This window comes from Prorops nasuta, unplaced genomic scaffold (assembly GCF_024137725.1).
Source record: "Prorops nasuta isolate Cenicafe-Biocafe unplaced genomic scaffold, Cenicafe_Pnas_1.2 PNAS00018, whole genome shotgun sequence".
NCBI lineage: Eukaryota > Metazoa > Arthropoda > Insecta > Hymenoptera > Bethylidae > Prorops > Prorops nasuta.
Genome location: NW_027116815.1, coordinates 2,940,092 through 2,956,908, shown reverse-complemented (window position 1 = coordinate 2,956,908; position 16,817 = coordinate 2,940,092). Strand labels below are relative to the sequence as shown.

Here is a 16,817-nt window from a genome sequence, read left to right as displayed (position 1 = left end):
TGCCGATTGTGTGATGGTCATGAGAAGAGGAGAGTGATGTACCGTTGGTGAGGAATAGTGAGAAGGATACACAAAGTTAAGTGATTCGTTTCATGGTTGGATGAAAGAAGATTTTCAAAGAGAAAAAAATAACAGCATCTTTGATGCGTTATTCATCGCCAAAGCCGCGATATAATTTAAGTAGATATTCGTTCAATTGCTAAATTAAATTGCTAAGAGCTACTCGGAATGAGTGAGAACGCCGAAATAACAGGAATCATAACGCCAGAAAATGCAGCCGCCGCAGAAAAATTTAAAGAAGAGGCGAACGAATACTTTAAAAGTGGGTTTTACTAAATTCTAAACACGGCTAATTATTTTTTCTTTTTTTCTTGTAGAAGATTCATTTGATCATTATTAATTCATCAGAGAAGCATATAGTCACGTGCGTTTCAAACTAACCCAACTTCCTAATGAACTTTACAAGATCTATGAATTCGCATGGTCAATGAAACGAGGCTGTTTATTTATAAATAATTATGAAAGAAAAATTTCAATGATTTCCTATAAAAGTTTAATTGTTTTCTTTTTTAACGCTAGTAACGAAATGTAGTAGATTTTCATATAATCTAAACTACTTTGAAGTTTTGTCTATTTAAATCTGTTATAATTTTGGTTATTCATCTATTTTTTATTTTGTTTTTTTTAGATCAAGATTACGAGAAAGCGATAAATGCATATACCAAAGCTATAGAATTAAATCCCAATGTAGCTATTTATTATGGCAATAGAAGTTTTGCATATTTGAAGACAGAATGTTTTGGCTATGCGCTTCTAGATGCTTCAAAAAGTATCGAATTAGATAAAAATTATCTAAAAGGTTATTATCGACGTGCTGCAGCTTACATGTCACTTGGTAGATTTAAACTTGCATTAAAAGATTATAAAACTGTAACTGCTGCAAGTCCTAACAATAAGGATGCTATGGCCAAATATTCAGAATGTTCAAAAATCGTAAAAATAATGGCTTTTGAAAAAGCTATTTCGATGGAAGAAAATAAAAAGAATGTAGCTGATTCAATTGATCTTGATGCCATGGGTGAGCTGGATTGAAATAATTTTTTTTACTCGTAGTAATTATAGAATGGATTATATAATATTAATTTATTTTTAAAGCCATTGAGGATGAATACACAGGTCCAAAACTAGAAGATGGTAAAGTCACTCCTGAATTCATGAAGGATTTAATAATGTGGTATTGGAATCAAAATAAGTTGCATCGTAAATATGCTTACAAAATTCTTTTGGATGTAAAAGTTTGGTTTATGGCTCAACCAAGTTTAGTAGAAATAGCGATTCCTGATGAGAGTAAATTTACTATTTGTGGAGATATACATGGCCAATTTTATGATCTTGCCAATATATTTAAATTGAATGGCTTACCATCTGAAGAAAATCCTTATGTATCCTTTACAAAATATTTTTGTAATATCAGATCTCTGATCAGACTATTACACATAGAGACAAGCTCCTTAATAAATTTTGCAGCTATTTAATGGAGACTTTGTTGACAGAGGCTCCTTCTCAGTAGAATGTATATTTACACTATTTGGTTATAAATTATTGTATCCAAATCACTTTTTCATGTCAAGAGGAAATCACGAGTCTGTCACTATGAATCAGATGTATGGGTTTGATGGGGAAGTTAAAGCCAAATACTCATCTCAAATGGCAGAATTATTTACAGAAGTTTATAATTGGTTACCATTGGCACATTGTCTCAACAATAGAGTTTTAGTAAATACAAAAAAAAAGATATAATTATTATTATTAAATTTATTTTTAAAAATTATTATTACAATATATTTTTAATATTTCAGGTAATGCATGGTGGATTGTTTTCAAAGGACAATGTTACGCTGCAAGATATTAGGGAGATTGATAGAAACCGACAGCCACCTGATGAAGGTTTAATGTGTGAATTATTATGGTCAGATCCTCAACCACAGCCAGGAAGAGCACCAAGTAAAAGAGGAGTTGGGGTGCAATTTGGACCAGATGTTACTCAAAATTTTCTCACCACAAATAATCTTGATTACATAGTAAGAAGTCATGAAGTTAAAAATGATGGCTATGAAGTTGGACATGATGGAAAATGCATCACTGTATTTTCAGCTCCAAACTATTGGTAATATTTTATAATATCAAGTATTTATTTTATCATTAGATTTCTAAGAAATTTATGAAACCTTTTAACATAAATATATTTTTCAGTGATACTATGGGTAACCGTGGTGCCTTCATCACTCTTAACGGTAAAGATATGAAGCCCAACTTTACATCATATTCAGAAGTGGTAAGTAATAATTATAATATATAAGGTAATAAAATTTGGGTAAAATAAATTATGTTTTCAGCCTCATCCGAACGTCAGGCCAATGGCATACGCTAATTCTTTTATGAAGTTGATGATGTAAGAGAAACTTAGCTATTAATAATAATTAAGCGAAATAACTAATAACTGAGCGCTAGTAGCCCGATCAAAATATGCATAATAAATTTGTACAGCTGCTGAGCAACTAAGAAAAGCACTTTGTAAGTAATTCCGACTAACCCGGAAATACTATTCCTGAATTCCAAGATGCTTTCTGTGCTCATCCTTTTTGAATACAGAAAGAAATGCTTATTTGAAATAAGTATTTGATTTTCTCGTACTTGAGTACACATTCATCAGGAGCTCAGGATTAACAGAGCTTTATAAGAAAATAGCCAAATTTCAGGAATATTTTCTAAGTTGCAATAGCACTTTTAGTTCTGTACAAATAATTGAATTAGTCGAAGATGATGAACTAGCATTTTGATTAGCTTGCATAGCAAAGGAAAACAATCCAATTATATTAATTTAATAACTGTACTGTGAAATGAAATTTTATACCCCCAATTGAACCACCTTGTTCATGTAAGGTTAAATTTTTCACGTTGAGATCCTTTCGAGCATTTAAAGATAAGGAGTATTTGGTATATTATCCTATAATATTTTTAACATTTCTTCAAAAGTATCAAAGTAAACGTTGTTCCACTTATAAAACGTTATGTATCATAAATATTTTAAACGATCCTACATTTTATTAATTTATTCTTTAATGTGAATGCTGGTGGTCACTGTACAAAATGAATTATATATTATAGACGTAAATGAATTCATACATATGCTGTTTAGCATAAGAATGTAGTACAATATTCCAGTCAATCACCCGCGTTAATTGCGATCACATTTTTATAACTACCGTGATTGTTGGAATTTCTTCGATCTAACGTTTTGTTTTTTGTTAATAATAAATCACATTTGTAATGTAAGAATATATCTTATTTTCATTGACTCTGTTACAAAATCATATTCACAATTTCTTGTGATAAGTCATTCCTATTTTGTTGATTAACATTTATTACTTTCGAACTTTCGTTGTTGCATAGTTTTTTAAAAAAGGGTAAATATTTTTGGGGGACTTTGTTTAAAAGTGGAATTGTTGCAACGATGAAACCCTTACTCTTCGAATCCATTAGTTTATTTATCTCGTCGAAAAACTTGTTACTGAAGAGTTCCATTTTCCCTATCTCATCTATCAGTAAAATATTCTGAAAAAATTATAGTTCAATCAGTTAACAATATAGGTAAATATTACATTTATATATAAATTTCGCATACATCTGTCGATTGCAAAATTGGTAAAGCTATCTCTTCGAATTTATCAATAAATACATGATATTTTCCAACGCGAAATTGTGAAAATTGTTGAGGCTTTAAAATATTCCTGTTAACAAAATTCAAGAATTTTTCTTATAAAAGATTATAGATATAAGAGAATTATTATATATAGTATCATCATAACTAACTCTGCACGTGCCAATGGTAATTTTTTACTTGGTTCCTGAATGGAAATAACGTCGAAACCAATTCTGTCATGACGCTCTCCTCGAACTTCCTCTGTATAGAATCCAGTGTAACAACAATTCCTCTGTTTCAATTTTTCTGAAACCTTTTTACAAACGGTAGTCTTGCCAATGCCTATAAAAAATCTATATTATTTATAGGAAAAAATGAGAATATTAGAATGATCTAAGAAAATAATAAAAAAATAAATAAAAGAGCGGTCAAACAAACACGAGGATCTTATAATTGTAGTTAAATGATATATATATATATATATATATACATAATACAGCTAGATAGAGCAATTGAAAAAACAGCATGCAAAAAAAGAAATATGCAAATTTGCTGAATTAACCGATTTGTAAGCACATGCTTTAAAAGTTTAGAAAGTATTTTTAAAAATCCTACTATGCTTTAAAATAGAAAAAATAATAATAATAATACTGATGATTGAATTGGAATTGGACATACCGGGTGGCCCAGTTAAAAGTAACCAAGAAAGTTTTTGTGTATTTCTACCGTCCATCTTGCGGGAAATTGGATTGGAAAAGTTATTAGAATGGAAAGAAACACAGGCGAGATAGGTGAACAGTTCTATATTTAAGGAGGTTAACGGGAAATACAAAAGCAGTAGGAAGGAAAGCTTAGGAAATTGGGCATAACCTGTCAGAGGTATATCGGATCGAAGTGGGATCAGCTGATCGGGCCTAAGGAGGAAAGAACAGCTAGATAGTTTCTACCTGTCCTTTTGTTCGCTTTCCACCACTTCGCTCTTACATGTATACCAATAATTACTGTAATTATACATCATACTGAAAAGATTTCATTAATTTTTGGATTTGAGAAGCGTTGGAAGTTGTAAGTGCGGAGTTGATGAAAAGTTCATAGTTACGTTGTTGAAATTTCATGAAAATTTGATCGAAGAGGGATAAAAATTCCAACAGGGGAGAAAAAATATTTGCGTTTCGAGGTTTCGCCACCTCCCTTAAACTTATTTGCAAGCCAATTAGAGTAGTTGGTGAAGCGAAAACTGATCGTCCTTGATAAATACGGGGAAAAATTTGTTCATCGTCAATTCGTTTTTACAGAATTTCGATAATCCGTGGTTATATTCGTGATTTATCGAGAGAGTGTCGCTTCCATCAGCTTAAATATATAGTTTATCCGATAATAAGAGGCCTTCCTAGATTCGTGTGGAAAAGGTGATATCTTTGCTTGATGGAAGAAAGGGAGGATCGGGAGAGGTGAAGACAGCGGGTCCGAAGAAAATTTCGTTCACGTATAACCAAGAGAAATGGCACGGATCTCCGTTTGCAATCCGCTGTCATATGTCGCTGCCAGGCAGATTGATGACAGAGTGGATTACTGCAAGAAATTGGTTAACGCCAGATTCGAGAATTCTGAGAATTTATTTAGAAAAGATCTTATATCCCATTATGGATGTGTCAATGCCATCGAATTTTCCAATCAAGGAGATCTTCTAGTTTCTGGTAAATTTTTCTCCTTTTTTCCTTACTGAAAATTCTGTCGATTGAAACCCGCTCAGAGCTCGATGGAAATTCTTTATTTCTTCAATGAATCTTTTAAAGAATTCTTTCCTATCTTGTATAATTATAATGATTGCTAATTAATGTCTGTTTTAATAATTTTTTTTGTTTTTATTAGGTGGTGATGATAGAAGAGTTTTACTTTGGAAGGTGGAGCAAGCGATACAAGGTGTAGGAAAACCCACTGTTATGAAAGTACAGCATGTCAGCAATATTTTTTGCCTTGGATACGATAGCAGCAAAACAAAAATCTTTTCTGCTGGAAATGATGATCAAGTTATTGTCCATGATTTAAATACGTAAGAAATTCTTAATATAGAACTAAAGCATATAATAGTTTATCAATTAGATTATAATATCTTTTTCCATCACAGGGGAGATATTCTCAATTGTTTTTTACATGAGAAACCAGTTTACGGTCTTTCAATTCATCCGCACAACAATCATGTTTTTGCAAGTGCATGCGATGATGGAAGAGTATTAATTTATGACATAAGGGCATCCAGTGCTACGGAAACATTTTGCTTGGCCCAATATAAAACAGCGTTTCATTCTGTAATGTTTAATCCAATGGAGCCCAGAATGCTAGCCACTGCCAATGCTAAAGAAGGTGTCAGCATGTGGGATGTCCGTAAACCCATGGAGTAAGAATTAACTAGTATAATTTTATTTAGTATTCTTTTATATGATTGTATAAGTTCTTGTCTGATCAAAAGATAGTCTTTGATAGAAAATCAGGATCTAATAGCTTAATATGTTCAACATAATTTGTTAATAATAGTTTCACATTTTTGTTTTTTTAGTCATGTACTGCGATATGGAAGTGACAGTCCACCACAAAGTTGTATGAATGTTAGATTCAATTCGGCTGGAAATAGGCTACTATCTTTAAGGAGAAGATTACCACCAGTATTGTACGCAATAGATTCACCTGTGCATCTCTGTGAATTTGATCATACTGGGTATTACAATAGCTGTACGATGAAGTCTTGTTGCTTTGCTGGTGACAATGATGAATACGTCCTGTCTGGTAAATAAAAAACAAAAAATTGGAACAATTAGTCAAACTGCCATAATTAAAAGTGGTTATTTTTAGGATCAGACGATTTTAACTTATACATGTGGAAGATACCAAATGAAGGTGTGAGATGGGTGAATAAAGCTCATATGGTGTTACGAGGTCATAGATCAATAGTAAATCAAGTACGATACAATTCTGCCAGCTGTATTTTGGCATCTTCGGGTGTAGAGAAGATTATTAAAGTTTGGAGTCCCTTTTCTCTTGGAAACAGTTCTTTAGGAGGGCTAAAGGTATATAAATTGATAAAATTGATTTGAATATTATATGCAAACTACAATTTGTTATGTTAGCCTTACATAAATGTTTTTATTATTTTTGTAGAAGGATGCAGGGAAGCAAGAAAAGCAACGGAAAGTATTCACACACGACGAATATGTTAGAATGGTTTTGCGCAGTGGCCAATTTGTGAATCATGATTATAGCGATCAATCGACCAGAGAAGATCCTAGGATGATGGCATTTTTTGATTCTTTAGTGCAACGAGAAGTTGAAGGTTCCAGTTCTGAGGACGTGCCATACGATTCCGAGGACGTAGCAGCATACGATTCTGAAAATGCTTCAACCATCGAGAATCATTCTGCTGCGGCAAGTACTTCTAGTACTACGGATTCCGATGGTTATTATCTACGATTTTTTTTTTTTTTTTTTTTTTTTTTTTTTATCAAATTAACTACAAAAATTGTAAAAAATTGATCGATAAATTTCATTCGCAGACTCAACTACGGTAGACGAGAGGCCGTTAAATATTCGTCTTCTGGAAATCTTCGAATTATTTGTACATAGTCACACATCGTTGGTAGGAGGCGTAGCTACGGAGAGAGCATCGGAATCTCCTAACAGGATTACCAGATTAATAGCGAATCATAAAGAGAAATTGATGCGGTCGCAGGAACGATCTGCATCTGCTTCAGGCAGCGATACTGACACAGCTACAAAGAGAAAGTCAAAAGTAAAATCTGAATCGAAAGAGGATAAAAAGAAATACGATGGATCTAAGAGGAGAAAAACGAGAAGAAAATATCTCGTGATAAACAACAGTGATACGGAGAGCGATTCTCCATTAGTTGATGCGACTCAGCCAAGCACAAGTTCCGGGGTGATTTCCCATAAAACTCGCTACACACCCATAGAAAACGACAAGAAATCTAGTTCTATGAGCTCTAGTTCGGAAGATGAGATTTACGGTAATAAACAAAAGCAATCTAAAAGCGACTCTGATGCTTCAGGGAAAGTCAACAGTAACCGAAAGCACAAAAAATGCAAAAGAGTTTCGAGGAAGGAGTATCGGAAGAATAGAAGTAAAAGGCAAAAAATCGAAAAGGAAAACGGAGGAGAACCAGAAAAGGAGAAGGAAAAAGAATGGTGCAAATACGATGGTGGAAACTCTAGACTTCCAGCAGAGACGGCCACACCGATAAAAAAGATTTGCTTGGCTCCACCCTCCACTCCCGACAGTGGAGTTGTGTCTGGAGTTTCTACTGGCGAAAAGAATGTAGCGAAAACCCAAAACGGTGCAGAGACTTCTGATCACGATCAAAAATTGAAGAGTGTTGAATTCTTTCGCAGAAAAGTGGACTTTTCCAAAAGGAGTTACAGAAATAGGACCGCGCCGCAGACTGTTTCCACTACCACCGACTCTTCCGATTAGAATCAATCCCTTCCGATTCTTTATCCCTTTTCCCTGTAAATAACGAATCTGTGATTTCCTGAAGTATATTTTTATAACACTAAGTTTCATTTACACCCGTTCTATTTGGATTCTGCAAGATTATGCGAAGATGAGAGAAGAGTATTGCCGAGTGAACTGCATGTCTCTAGATTGAATTTTTCGAAGATTTTTTTTAAACTTCCAAGTACGTGTTATTTTTTATGATTATTTCCTGTTTATTTTCCAAACCCATTACCAATTTTTACCTATTATTTATCCATTAATTACTCACAATATCCCCGTAACCCCGTCAACAAGTGTTAATTTTTATATTAATCATTTAAAAGTTGTACTCAATATTATAATTGAATTTATGAGACCTTAGTTTTTAATTCAAATTGATAGACCATAATGAATAATTGATATGAGTGAAATGGTATATTGCGAATGAAAAAGAAAAAAACAAAAAAATTGATTTTAGTGATGATAAAATAAACCTTGAGGCAATTTTATTGCAAATAAAAACCAGAAAATGGATCCATATACTTTTTATCTAATTTGAAAGTCGAAAATTAATAGCAATTATTACGTTAATCTTAATCCTGCATTTATACGCCCTTATTAAGCATAACAAATAAAAAAAAACTATTTCTTATCAAGTACCAATTTTTTACCCTGCTATTTGCGGTCTATATTGTCATGAGCATTTAGAATATATATTATATCTTTTAATAATAAATAATATAAAAAGACTTTCAGTTAAAAAACGGATGTGCTAATCAGTCCAACCAGCACCATATCTCTAGATGTTTAAAACTATAGAATGTGGTTAGTTCTGCTTAAAATGACGTAAGACTAAACATTTTTGAAGTCTTGTGGTCAGAAAATTAGTTTTAGTCCAGCTTATCTACTCGTGACTGCTGAAAGGTGTTGCTTTACTGTGAAATCAAAATAAAAGTTAAAATTAATCTTAATCTATTAGATTAAGAATGCAGGAATTAAAAAATTGGAAAAAATTATTTATACGTACAGCTTTTATAAATTTTCAATTAATTACAGCTTATAATATTGATGAGAAGTGCGCAAAGATTTTTACCGAACCGCGAAACTCGTCAATTTATCAACGTAATAGCTATTTTGGATACTCAGTTGCTTTATACTCATCAAATTTGAATAGTCTATTGTTAATCGGAGCCCCACGTGGAAACTCCTCCGGAATACCGGATGTAGAAGAGCCTGGTGTGGTTTACAGGTGTGAGATCAACGGATCCTGCAGGGAATGGATATTTAGCAGAAGTACAAATGGCCAGCATCCAAATTTTTCTAGTGTTCGTCAAATTAAAAGTTTCGCCTGGATTGGTGCGTCAATTGGGATTGAAAATAGCAATATGCCGAAAATTGTTGTACGTGCTGACTCAAATTTTGTATCAATCATTACCTTTAAGTCTAAAAATAATTTTTTTGTTAAGATTTGTGGACCAAGATGGAGAAACGAGGAAATTGCATTTTTGAAGGGTTCAAAAGTTGCGAGCTGGTACATGAATGGAATTTGTTATTGGACTTTTATAAAAAGCCCGAAAACTTTCGAGGAGGAAGTAAAAGAAGAACTCATACCGCTTATGAATTTAGCGCAGCAGAAAACGAGAGCTAGAAATATTCCAATCTACAATTTTGGCATGGGTGAAGCTGGATTTTCTTTACATATACCAGAAAAAACAACTGGAGAAGATTGGAGTTTCCTGCTTGGATGTCCTGGCATTTTTAACTGGAGAGGCTCCCCAGTTTTAATAAAGGGAAACTCCACATCAATTGATAAGGTCATACCTAACATTAAAGACGATAGAAACATTCGCAGTGGTGATTACTTCGGTAAAAATGATTTTTTAATGTACTATTTTATTTTCCTACAAAATTGGAATTAATTGGATAGTTTACTTTAAGGATACAGTACAACTTCAGGTTGCTATTTCAAGCCAGGGGATAGGCTATTTGCTTCTAGTGCACCAAGGAGCGGTAGTAGCATGCATGGGGATGTATTCATTTACAAGTTTGCAAAGAACAATCAACGTTTAGTAATAAGAAAAGTAATACAGGGTTATCAGACTGGAGAGTATTTTGGTGCTTCTCTGGCTTCCTGTGATCTGAATAACGATGGTAAGGATGACTTGATCGTCGGTGCCCCACACTGGTCTAGACAAATGGACGAGGGCCGTGTTTATATTTTTATGTCCAGACACGTAAGAAGAAAACAAAAATATTATTATAATAATGTCAATAACAGTTTTTTTCTTAAAATTAAATTTAATGATTAGCAAGAGGCAAGCCTGGAAACTCGAATCTTGGAAGGAGAGAAAGAAGGTGGAAGATTCGGTACATCCATTTCCTGTTTAGGAGATATAAACAAGGATGGTTATAAGGATTTGGCTATAGGTTCTCCATATGAAAATGGAATTGGAGCAGTTTACATTTTTCATGGTGAAAAAAATGGATTGATAAAAAAATATAGCCAAAAAATCTTTGGTTCCACATTTTCCCCCGATATTCGAGGATTTGGTTTCTCTATTTCTGAACCACGGGATATTAATAATGATGAATATCCAGATATTGCCGTTGGTGCTTATTTGTCGGGACACGTAGTTTTACTTAAATCCAGACAAATAATTGCTTTAACTACTGAAATCGTTTGTAATGATCAGAAGGAACTATTGAAAAACTCCACATATTTTTTTATCGATGTTTGTGTTTCTTATCGAGGTCTGTACGTGCCGGAAACCTTAAGTGAGTGGTGATAAATTTTCTTAATTATTTAACACGTGTAATTCTTTTTTTCACGCCCAAGGATACTAAAAACGGAATATTTCAATAAGTTCAAATTATCTATAGAATTTTCTTTTTAGAAGTAACCAGGAATGTGGTTCTTGATGATTTATACGAAAGAGCATTTTATCTCATAGAAGATAATAAACTGAGTAATTTTCAACTGGAAACAATTTTGTACAAAAACACAAAATTATGCGATCAGTTAAAAATTCATTTAGAAAGTGACATACAGAATATGATTGATCCACTTAAAATACAATTATCGGTAGCTATAGAAGAGCCACCGAAAAAGTCGAATAATTGTTTAGTTACTCCAATAGTGCAAAATGAGATTTCAAGAACGGAGGATATTTTACAACTGCCATTCGCTGTTGATTGTGGAGTTGACAACAGTTGTTTAGCAGATCTGGAAGCAAGTCTTTCAACAAACCTAGAAAATAATCGATTTGTAATTGGATCCGCTAAAACATTTCAGTTAAATATTCGAGTTACTAATGAATATGAACCAGCTTATCAGACTTTGGCAAAAGTTTATATCCCTGGACCTTTATCTTTAGCCAGTGTCCCCAGAGAATGTATGGAAAATTTCTTTCTCAATGGAACTGTTTTAGTTACTTGTTATATGGGTAATCCTCTTAGAGAAAATGTAAGTGTTAGAATAATAAAAATTCAAGCTTCCCTACTTATACTCTATTATAATTGTAGAAAAATTTAACACTGGAACTGGATACCAACGAAATTGACTTTGACACAAATAATTTAACATTAGCAATAAATGTGAACACCCAAAGTGATGAAGTAAATTTGTTAAATAATGCTGATAGTTTGACCATATATTTTGACATGGAATTTGCTTTAACAATTGTAGGGTGGGTTATATAAATAATTAATATTTGTTCATTTATATTAAATTTGTAATAATTATAAATTTAATATTTGAAGGAAAACGCAAGAAAACTTAATCTACGTAAGAAAAGAGGAAGAGGAAAATAATTTTAAATTTCATCATATTTATGAGGTACAAAAATTTGGAGCTAGCCCCATTAAGGAAGTCGTAGTAACTTTTGCAATACCGATATTTTGGGATTTCACTAACAAACAGATACAAATTGTTAGTGTTAATCAGCCTGTTGCCTATAAAAATGGTAGACAGCTTCAGTGCGACCAAATCAATCTCACGAATTACCTTGAAGCTTTTACAAATTATTCTACTGATTTAAAAAGAGATGATACAATTGAGATACTTTCACTGTCTCAAGTATTAAATAGCCCAAATAATTTCAGCATAGGCAAAACTTTGCCTCCGAATAATAGAACACTCTTTATTAATTGTACAGATCGTTCAATGAAATGCATGGAAGTAAAATGCGAGTTAGGTGAATTTGAGAGTACACTGACAGTCGCGAAAATTGTATTAACGTTAAATTTGGAGTACAACAATCTAAAAGGTATATTTTAATTTTACTTTAGTTATAAGGATATTACACACAATAATTTATCCTTTTTCTTTAGATTTAATGGATGAGAAAGATATCATTTTTTATGTATCTGATGGAAAAGTTGTTAGTACAGACTTACCAAATCGTTCTCATGCATTTCAACATAAGCCCGATAATTCATCTGTAGCAACAACTTTCATAGGCTCCCCACCAAAGTTGGCAATTGCTGAATGGATTGTGGCAGTATCTGTGTTTCTAGGAATACTTCTGTTAGTTCTATTAATTCTGATTTTATTAAAATTAGGATTTTTCGAGAGAAAGAAAAAAGAAGAGCTGGAAGCTTTAAAAGCTGAGTCTAACGTAAGAAAGAAATTATCATTCTCATAAATAAAACTTCTTAATATATTTGTTTTGTTTATTTCAGAGAATAAGCGCATTTACTTTAGTTGTTAATTCGTCGAAGGAAGAGTTAACTCAGGATGAGCAGGAGTGATAAGAAAATTAATCTTTTTTAATATTTATTTGTAACACTGATAAATAGATAGCAGAATCACAAATAGCTCGTAAGATATTTGTATAAAGAATAGTTTAAATAACAATATAAATTAAATAATGTATATTTAACATTTAAGTTTGTGCAACATTTTATATATAATTTATATCATGTTAGGCTCTTCATATATCATTTTAAATGCTCTATTTGATTGGAAGTTAGTTCTCTTAAGTCGATTGTTAAAAATAATCTCTAATGCGAAGAAATAATCATGTTTCTATTTCGTTTTGCTGAAGGCACAAAGCGATGAACGAAGCACAAGAGATTCAAAAGTTTCACAATTAAAATTAGTGTACTTGGAATTCATTCGTGGAACATTCCTTTCACCATTTGTTACCATTTTTAATCGTTGTTTATCTTTAGTCTTCATCGTCGGAGAAACCGAGACCTTTCGAGATTTCAGATGCCGTTAATTTGCCGCCACTGGAAGGTGGTGTATTATCTGAATGTGATGGTGCGTAAGTTTGCCTTGGGCTACGCGGTGGTGCATTATATTCTTGTGGTTGTGACGAGGGTGGATAATCGTCAGACTTCTAAAACGCATAATTTAACAAATATTTGGTTTATTATTTGGTACTAGTTGTATTATAAATTCCAGCATTTCGCTTAATATAATTCAGGAATGGAATTTATGAATATAGGGGTAAATACATTTATAGAGGAGCTTACGTCTTTTCCGTGCTTGCTCAATCCTTCGAAAGCAGAGTTGAGCAATGATGATCCAATGCGGGCGCCAATGCCGGATAGTAAATCATTACCGGCATTGCCTTGACTTCCATATCCCCCCTGATAATCCTGATGACCGCCATAGCCACCGGATGGTGTGTAGCTAGGTTGCTGGTGACTACCTCCACCTCCAAGAACTCCTCCAAGCACCGAACCCAAAACTCCACCAAGATCTCCTCCTGGTTGCTGGGATTGATAAGCTGGTTGTGGCCTCCCTCCACTACCTAACAATATGATACAATAAAGTAATTTAACGCAATATTATAAAGATCTATATAAGCATGCGGCCATTGTTAATTTAACCAAATTCAACCATTTTTCTCATCCCACAATGCTGGTCAGTTGCAGTTTTACTTGTCCAAGTTTAACAGTCATAATTTGTACAATGAAAATTATCAAGTGATGATGTCATCTTTCTTTTTCTTTGAGGAAATAAGTTTTGATTGGAGGCAATTGAGATTTACTAGGATAGATGATTTTTCAGCGTTTTTACTTATTTACCTAGTGCTCCAAGGAGAGATCCCAAAACTCCACCACCAGCTTCTTGAGGTGGATATCCTTGCTGAGCATGAGCATTATTACTCAATGCACTTCCAGCTAAGCTACTAGCCAATGCCATTCCAAGTGACCCTAAATTTCCTAATCCTCCTTCAGTTTGGGACTTGGAAGCATCAGTTTTTTCATGTTGATCTTCTTCTTGACCTTCCTTTTTTTTCTGTTGGTTCCAAAAAGAAATTTAATTATTCTTCTTCATTTATTTGTCAAAATGTGAAACTTACATTTAAAGCATGCATAACAGCAGCTGCACCTCCAGCAGCTACTAATCCACCCAAAGCTAGCCCCATCTTGTCTAAGCAACCACTAAATACATCTTCTTCTTCTGCTTTTTCCTGTCCAGGTGGAATAAATTGACCTGGGGTACCATAAGGATTTTGTGGTGGAGGACCATATCCACCTGGGGGACCATATCCACTTGGAGGACCATATCCTCCTGGAGGAATATTTGGATTAACTGTTGGGTATAGACCACCGGGCACTAAAAAAATTCTTATGTTAAGAGAAATGTTAAAACAAACTTTTAAAGGAATTTGCTATAAAAATGTACACTTACTTGGAGGTCCAAAATCATCTAGCATTGGAGCTGATGAACCACCAACATTTATTACTCCAAAGTTGATAGAATTCACATGTACATCTCCATCAATTACCAAGTGTGTGATTTTACTGTATGGTAACCTGTGCCTAAATTCTGTGAAATGCCTACCATTCACAGCAATTTTAAAACAAGTGGTTTCACATAAAATGATTACTTCAAATTCTTGTCCAGGCTGAATAGGCATGGGACCTTCATTTTCTTCTGGACCCCAGCTCATTGACTGTATATGATTTCTTGTTAAAAATCCTTCTGGAAACCTTGGGGATACATGGATTGCAATATCATCCCTAGGATTTAAATTAGGACCTAGTTGATAATTGATAGCAAATCGCACAGCTTCTGGAGGTACTCTGCCTTTAACCGTAACCATTTTGCCTGCTATCAAGCCACCATCAATCTCTCCCACATATGGAATTTCCTAATAAAAGAACATATTGCAATAATTATGCAACAGGAACAATCTCAGATTATGAGAAAGTTAAGAAGCTGATTTTAAAAGATTTTTTACATAAATGAAGCAAAAGAAAGAAAAACTGTAGCTTACAGGATCTATAACAGGATTAGCAGCCATTGTTGATTAAAAATTCAAGTATAAACACTTGTCAAAGTTCGAACTCTGGGAAGTAAAAAAATAAACTAGTCAGCAATGGATCTTCATGAGATTCTGCAGCCTCGCCTTCGTCTTACATTCACTACCTCCAGGCCACTTCTATTTGGAGTGCTGACGTTTCCGATATAATCTGTTATAAGCTATAGTATACTCCAAATATAACTTAAATAGCAAAGCTGTGATGTTAACCGCATTGCCGCACCATCGTTTTCCAAATAGCTGCGCAATGCAATGACATTGACAGCACTGTCAATTTCCCCATTGGCTAATCAATATAAAAATGCACCAACCACAAGCCGCAATCCCGAATAATTCCTATCCACGTGCTCATAAATTGACCAATCGCAAGAAGCGCGCGCTTCTTCCCTTCGACATTTGAATACGATTTCTAATTATACGAAAAAATAATATTTCTAAACGCTTAAAAAATCTTTCTCTCAATAAGTTTAATAAACAAAATCAAAATATACGACCATGACTGGTACTTTGATATTGATCTCATATATGTTTGCGATGGTGTTTCCCAAATGTGAAATGTTTAACAGATCGATAAACAATGGAGAATAACTGACTTGACATCGTAGTAACTGTGATAAAAAGTAATTCGACGAGATTGATGGGATATCATTCGCAGCGAAAAATTACTTTTTGTGTTCGGCAGTGGACACGTGAAGTTTTCACCGGAAGTGCCAAGCCTTTACACGCTTCAATAAGTTTACATTGTGCATAGCTCTATCACATATATCGCAATTATCTTTCTTGCTCGACGGATGGAGCGAAGACAAAGAGGGGGGGGGGGGATACGTGGAATTCATGAAAGTCTTTGTTAGACTGGCCAGGATTTTTCAAAAAAAGGACCCTCGTCTCAGGATCAATAGACTCGCCAGATTCTTTTCAATGGGGTCTCTAATACTTTCTATCTACCCCTGGCATACGGGCGTCAAAATCCTCGCAATTTAATTCCAGCACAAGGATGCGAGGGGTTCTAGCAAGAACATCTCTGAATCAATGACAAAGTCTGTACTGCAAAGCAATGATCCAAAATTTGTAATATGTATAATAATAAATAAAAGATAAGAGTGATTAAAAAAAGAAGCATCTGTAACGTAAAATTTTAATTATTATATAAACTAATATAAATGCATAGATTAAAACTATGATTAAAAAGAAAAAAAATATCAGGTGTTGTGGAATTTATTTAAATGGCATATACAATAATTAAATATAGACTTATTAGGATTCATCAAGCAGATTGTAATTAATATGGCGAGATGGAAATTGGAGGAAAAATCGATAATCGTATTATTAGGAGAGGATTTAGTGTCCA

General features: G+C 33.6%; 5 protein-coding genes across 5 annotated transcripts; 3 read left to right on the top strand and 2 right to left on the bottom strand.

Annotated features, from left to right (window-relative positions):
- The first annotated feature begins 7 nt into the window (after window positions 1-7).
- Window positions 8-3,313, top strand: PpD3 (protein phosphatase D3). The gene is made up of 7 exons (XM_066737756.1): window positions 8-322; window positions 689-1,078; window positions 1,156-1,442; window positions 1,528-1,776; window positions 1,860-2,167; window positions 2,254-2,335; window positions 2,397-3,313. Exons 1-7 carry the CDS (start codon window positions 229-231, stop codon window positions 2,454-2,456), a joined length of 1,470 nt encoding a protein of 489 aa, XP_066593853.1. The 5' UTR covers window positions 8-228; the 3' UTR covers window positions 2,457-3,313.
- Window positions 3,314-3,363: 50 nt separating this feature from the next.
- On the bottom strand, window positions 3,364-4,516 carry LOC136779860 (cancer-related nucleoside-triphosphatase). The gene is made up of 4 exons (XM_066737759.1): window positions 4,382-4,516; window positions 3,874-4,045; window positions 3,686-3,791; window positions 3,364-3,615 (listed from the first exon to the last, which is right to left on the bottom strand). Exons 1-4 carry the CDS (start codon window positions 4,434-4,436, stop codon window positions 3,364-3,366), a joined length of 585 nt encoding a protein of 194 aa, XP_066593856.1. The 5' UTR covers window positions 4,437-4,516.
- A 686-nt stretch (window positions 4,517-5,202) lies between these two features.
- LOC136779857 (DDB1- and CUL4-associated factor 5-like) lies at window positions 5,203-8,835 on the top strand. The gene is made up of 7 exons (XM_066737755.1): window positions 5,203-5,400; window positions 5,576-5,756; window positions 5,832-6,101; window positions 6,261-6,487; window positions 6,554-6,768; window positions 6,860-7,154; window positions 7,252-8,835. The coding sequence occupies exons 1-7, from the start codon at window positions 5,205-5,207 to the stop codon at window positions 8,184-8,186; spliced, it is 2,319 nt and encodes a 772-aa protein (XP_066593852.1). The 5' UTR covers window positions 5,203-5,204; the 3' UTR covers window positions 8,187-8,835.
- LOC136780292 (integrin alpha-8-like) lies at window positions 8,611-13,009 on the top strand. Its single transcript, XM_066738576.1, is given in 10 exon segments — window positions 8,611-8,622; window positions 9,058-9,113; window positions 9,169-9,589; window positions 9,656-10,055; window positions 10,128-10,964; window positions 11,084-11,652; window positions 11,712-11,875; window positions 11,949-12,454; window positions 12,519-12,805; window positions 12,870-13,009. Coding segments are annotated over 10 exon segments (3,321 nt in total). The 3' UTR covers window positions 12,939-13,009.
- On the bottom strand, window positions 13,000-15,691 carry LOC136779859 (uncharacterized). Its single transcript, XM_066737758.1, has 6 exons — window positions 15,425-15,691; window positions 14,836-15,298; window positions 14,504-14,760; window positions 14,226-14,439; window positions 13,668-13,948; window positions 13,000-13,531 (listed from the first exon to the last, which is right to left on the bottom strand). Exons 1-6 carry the CDS (start codon window positions 15,449-15,451, stop codon window positions 13,358-13,360), a joined length of 1,416 nt encoding a protein of 471 aa, XP_066593855.1. The 5' UTR covers window positions 15,452-15,691; the 3' UTR covers window positions 13,000-13,357.
- Between the last annotated feature and the right edge of the window lie 1,126 nt (window positions 15,692-16,817).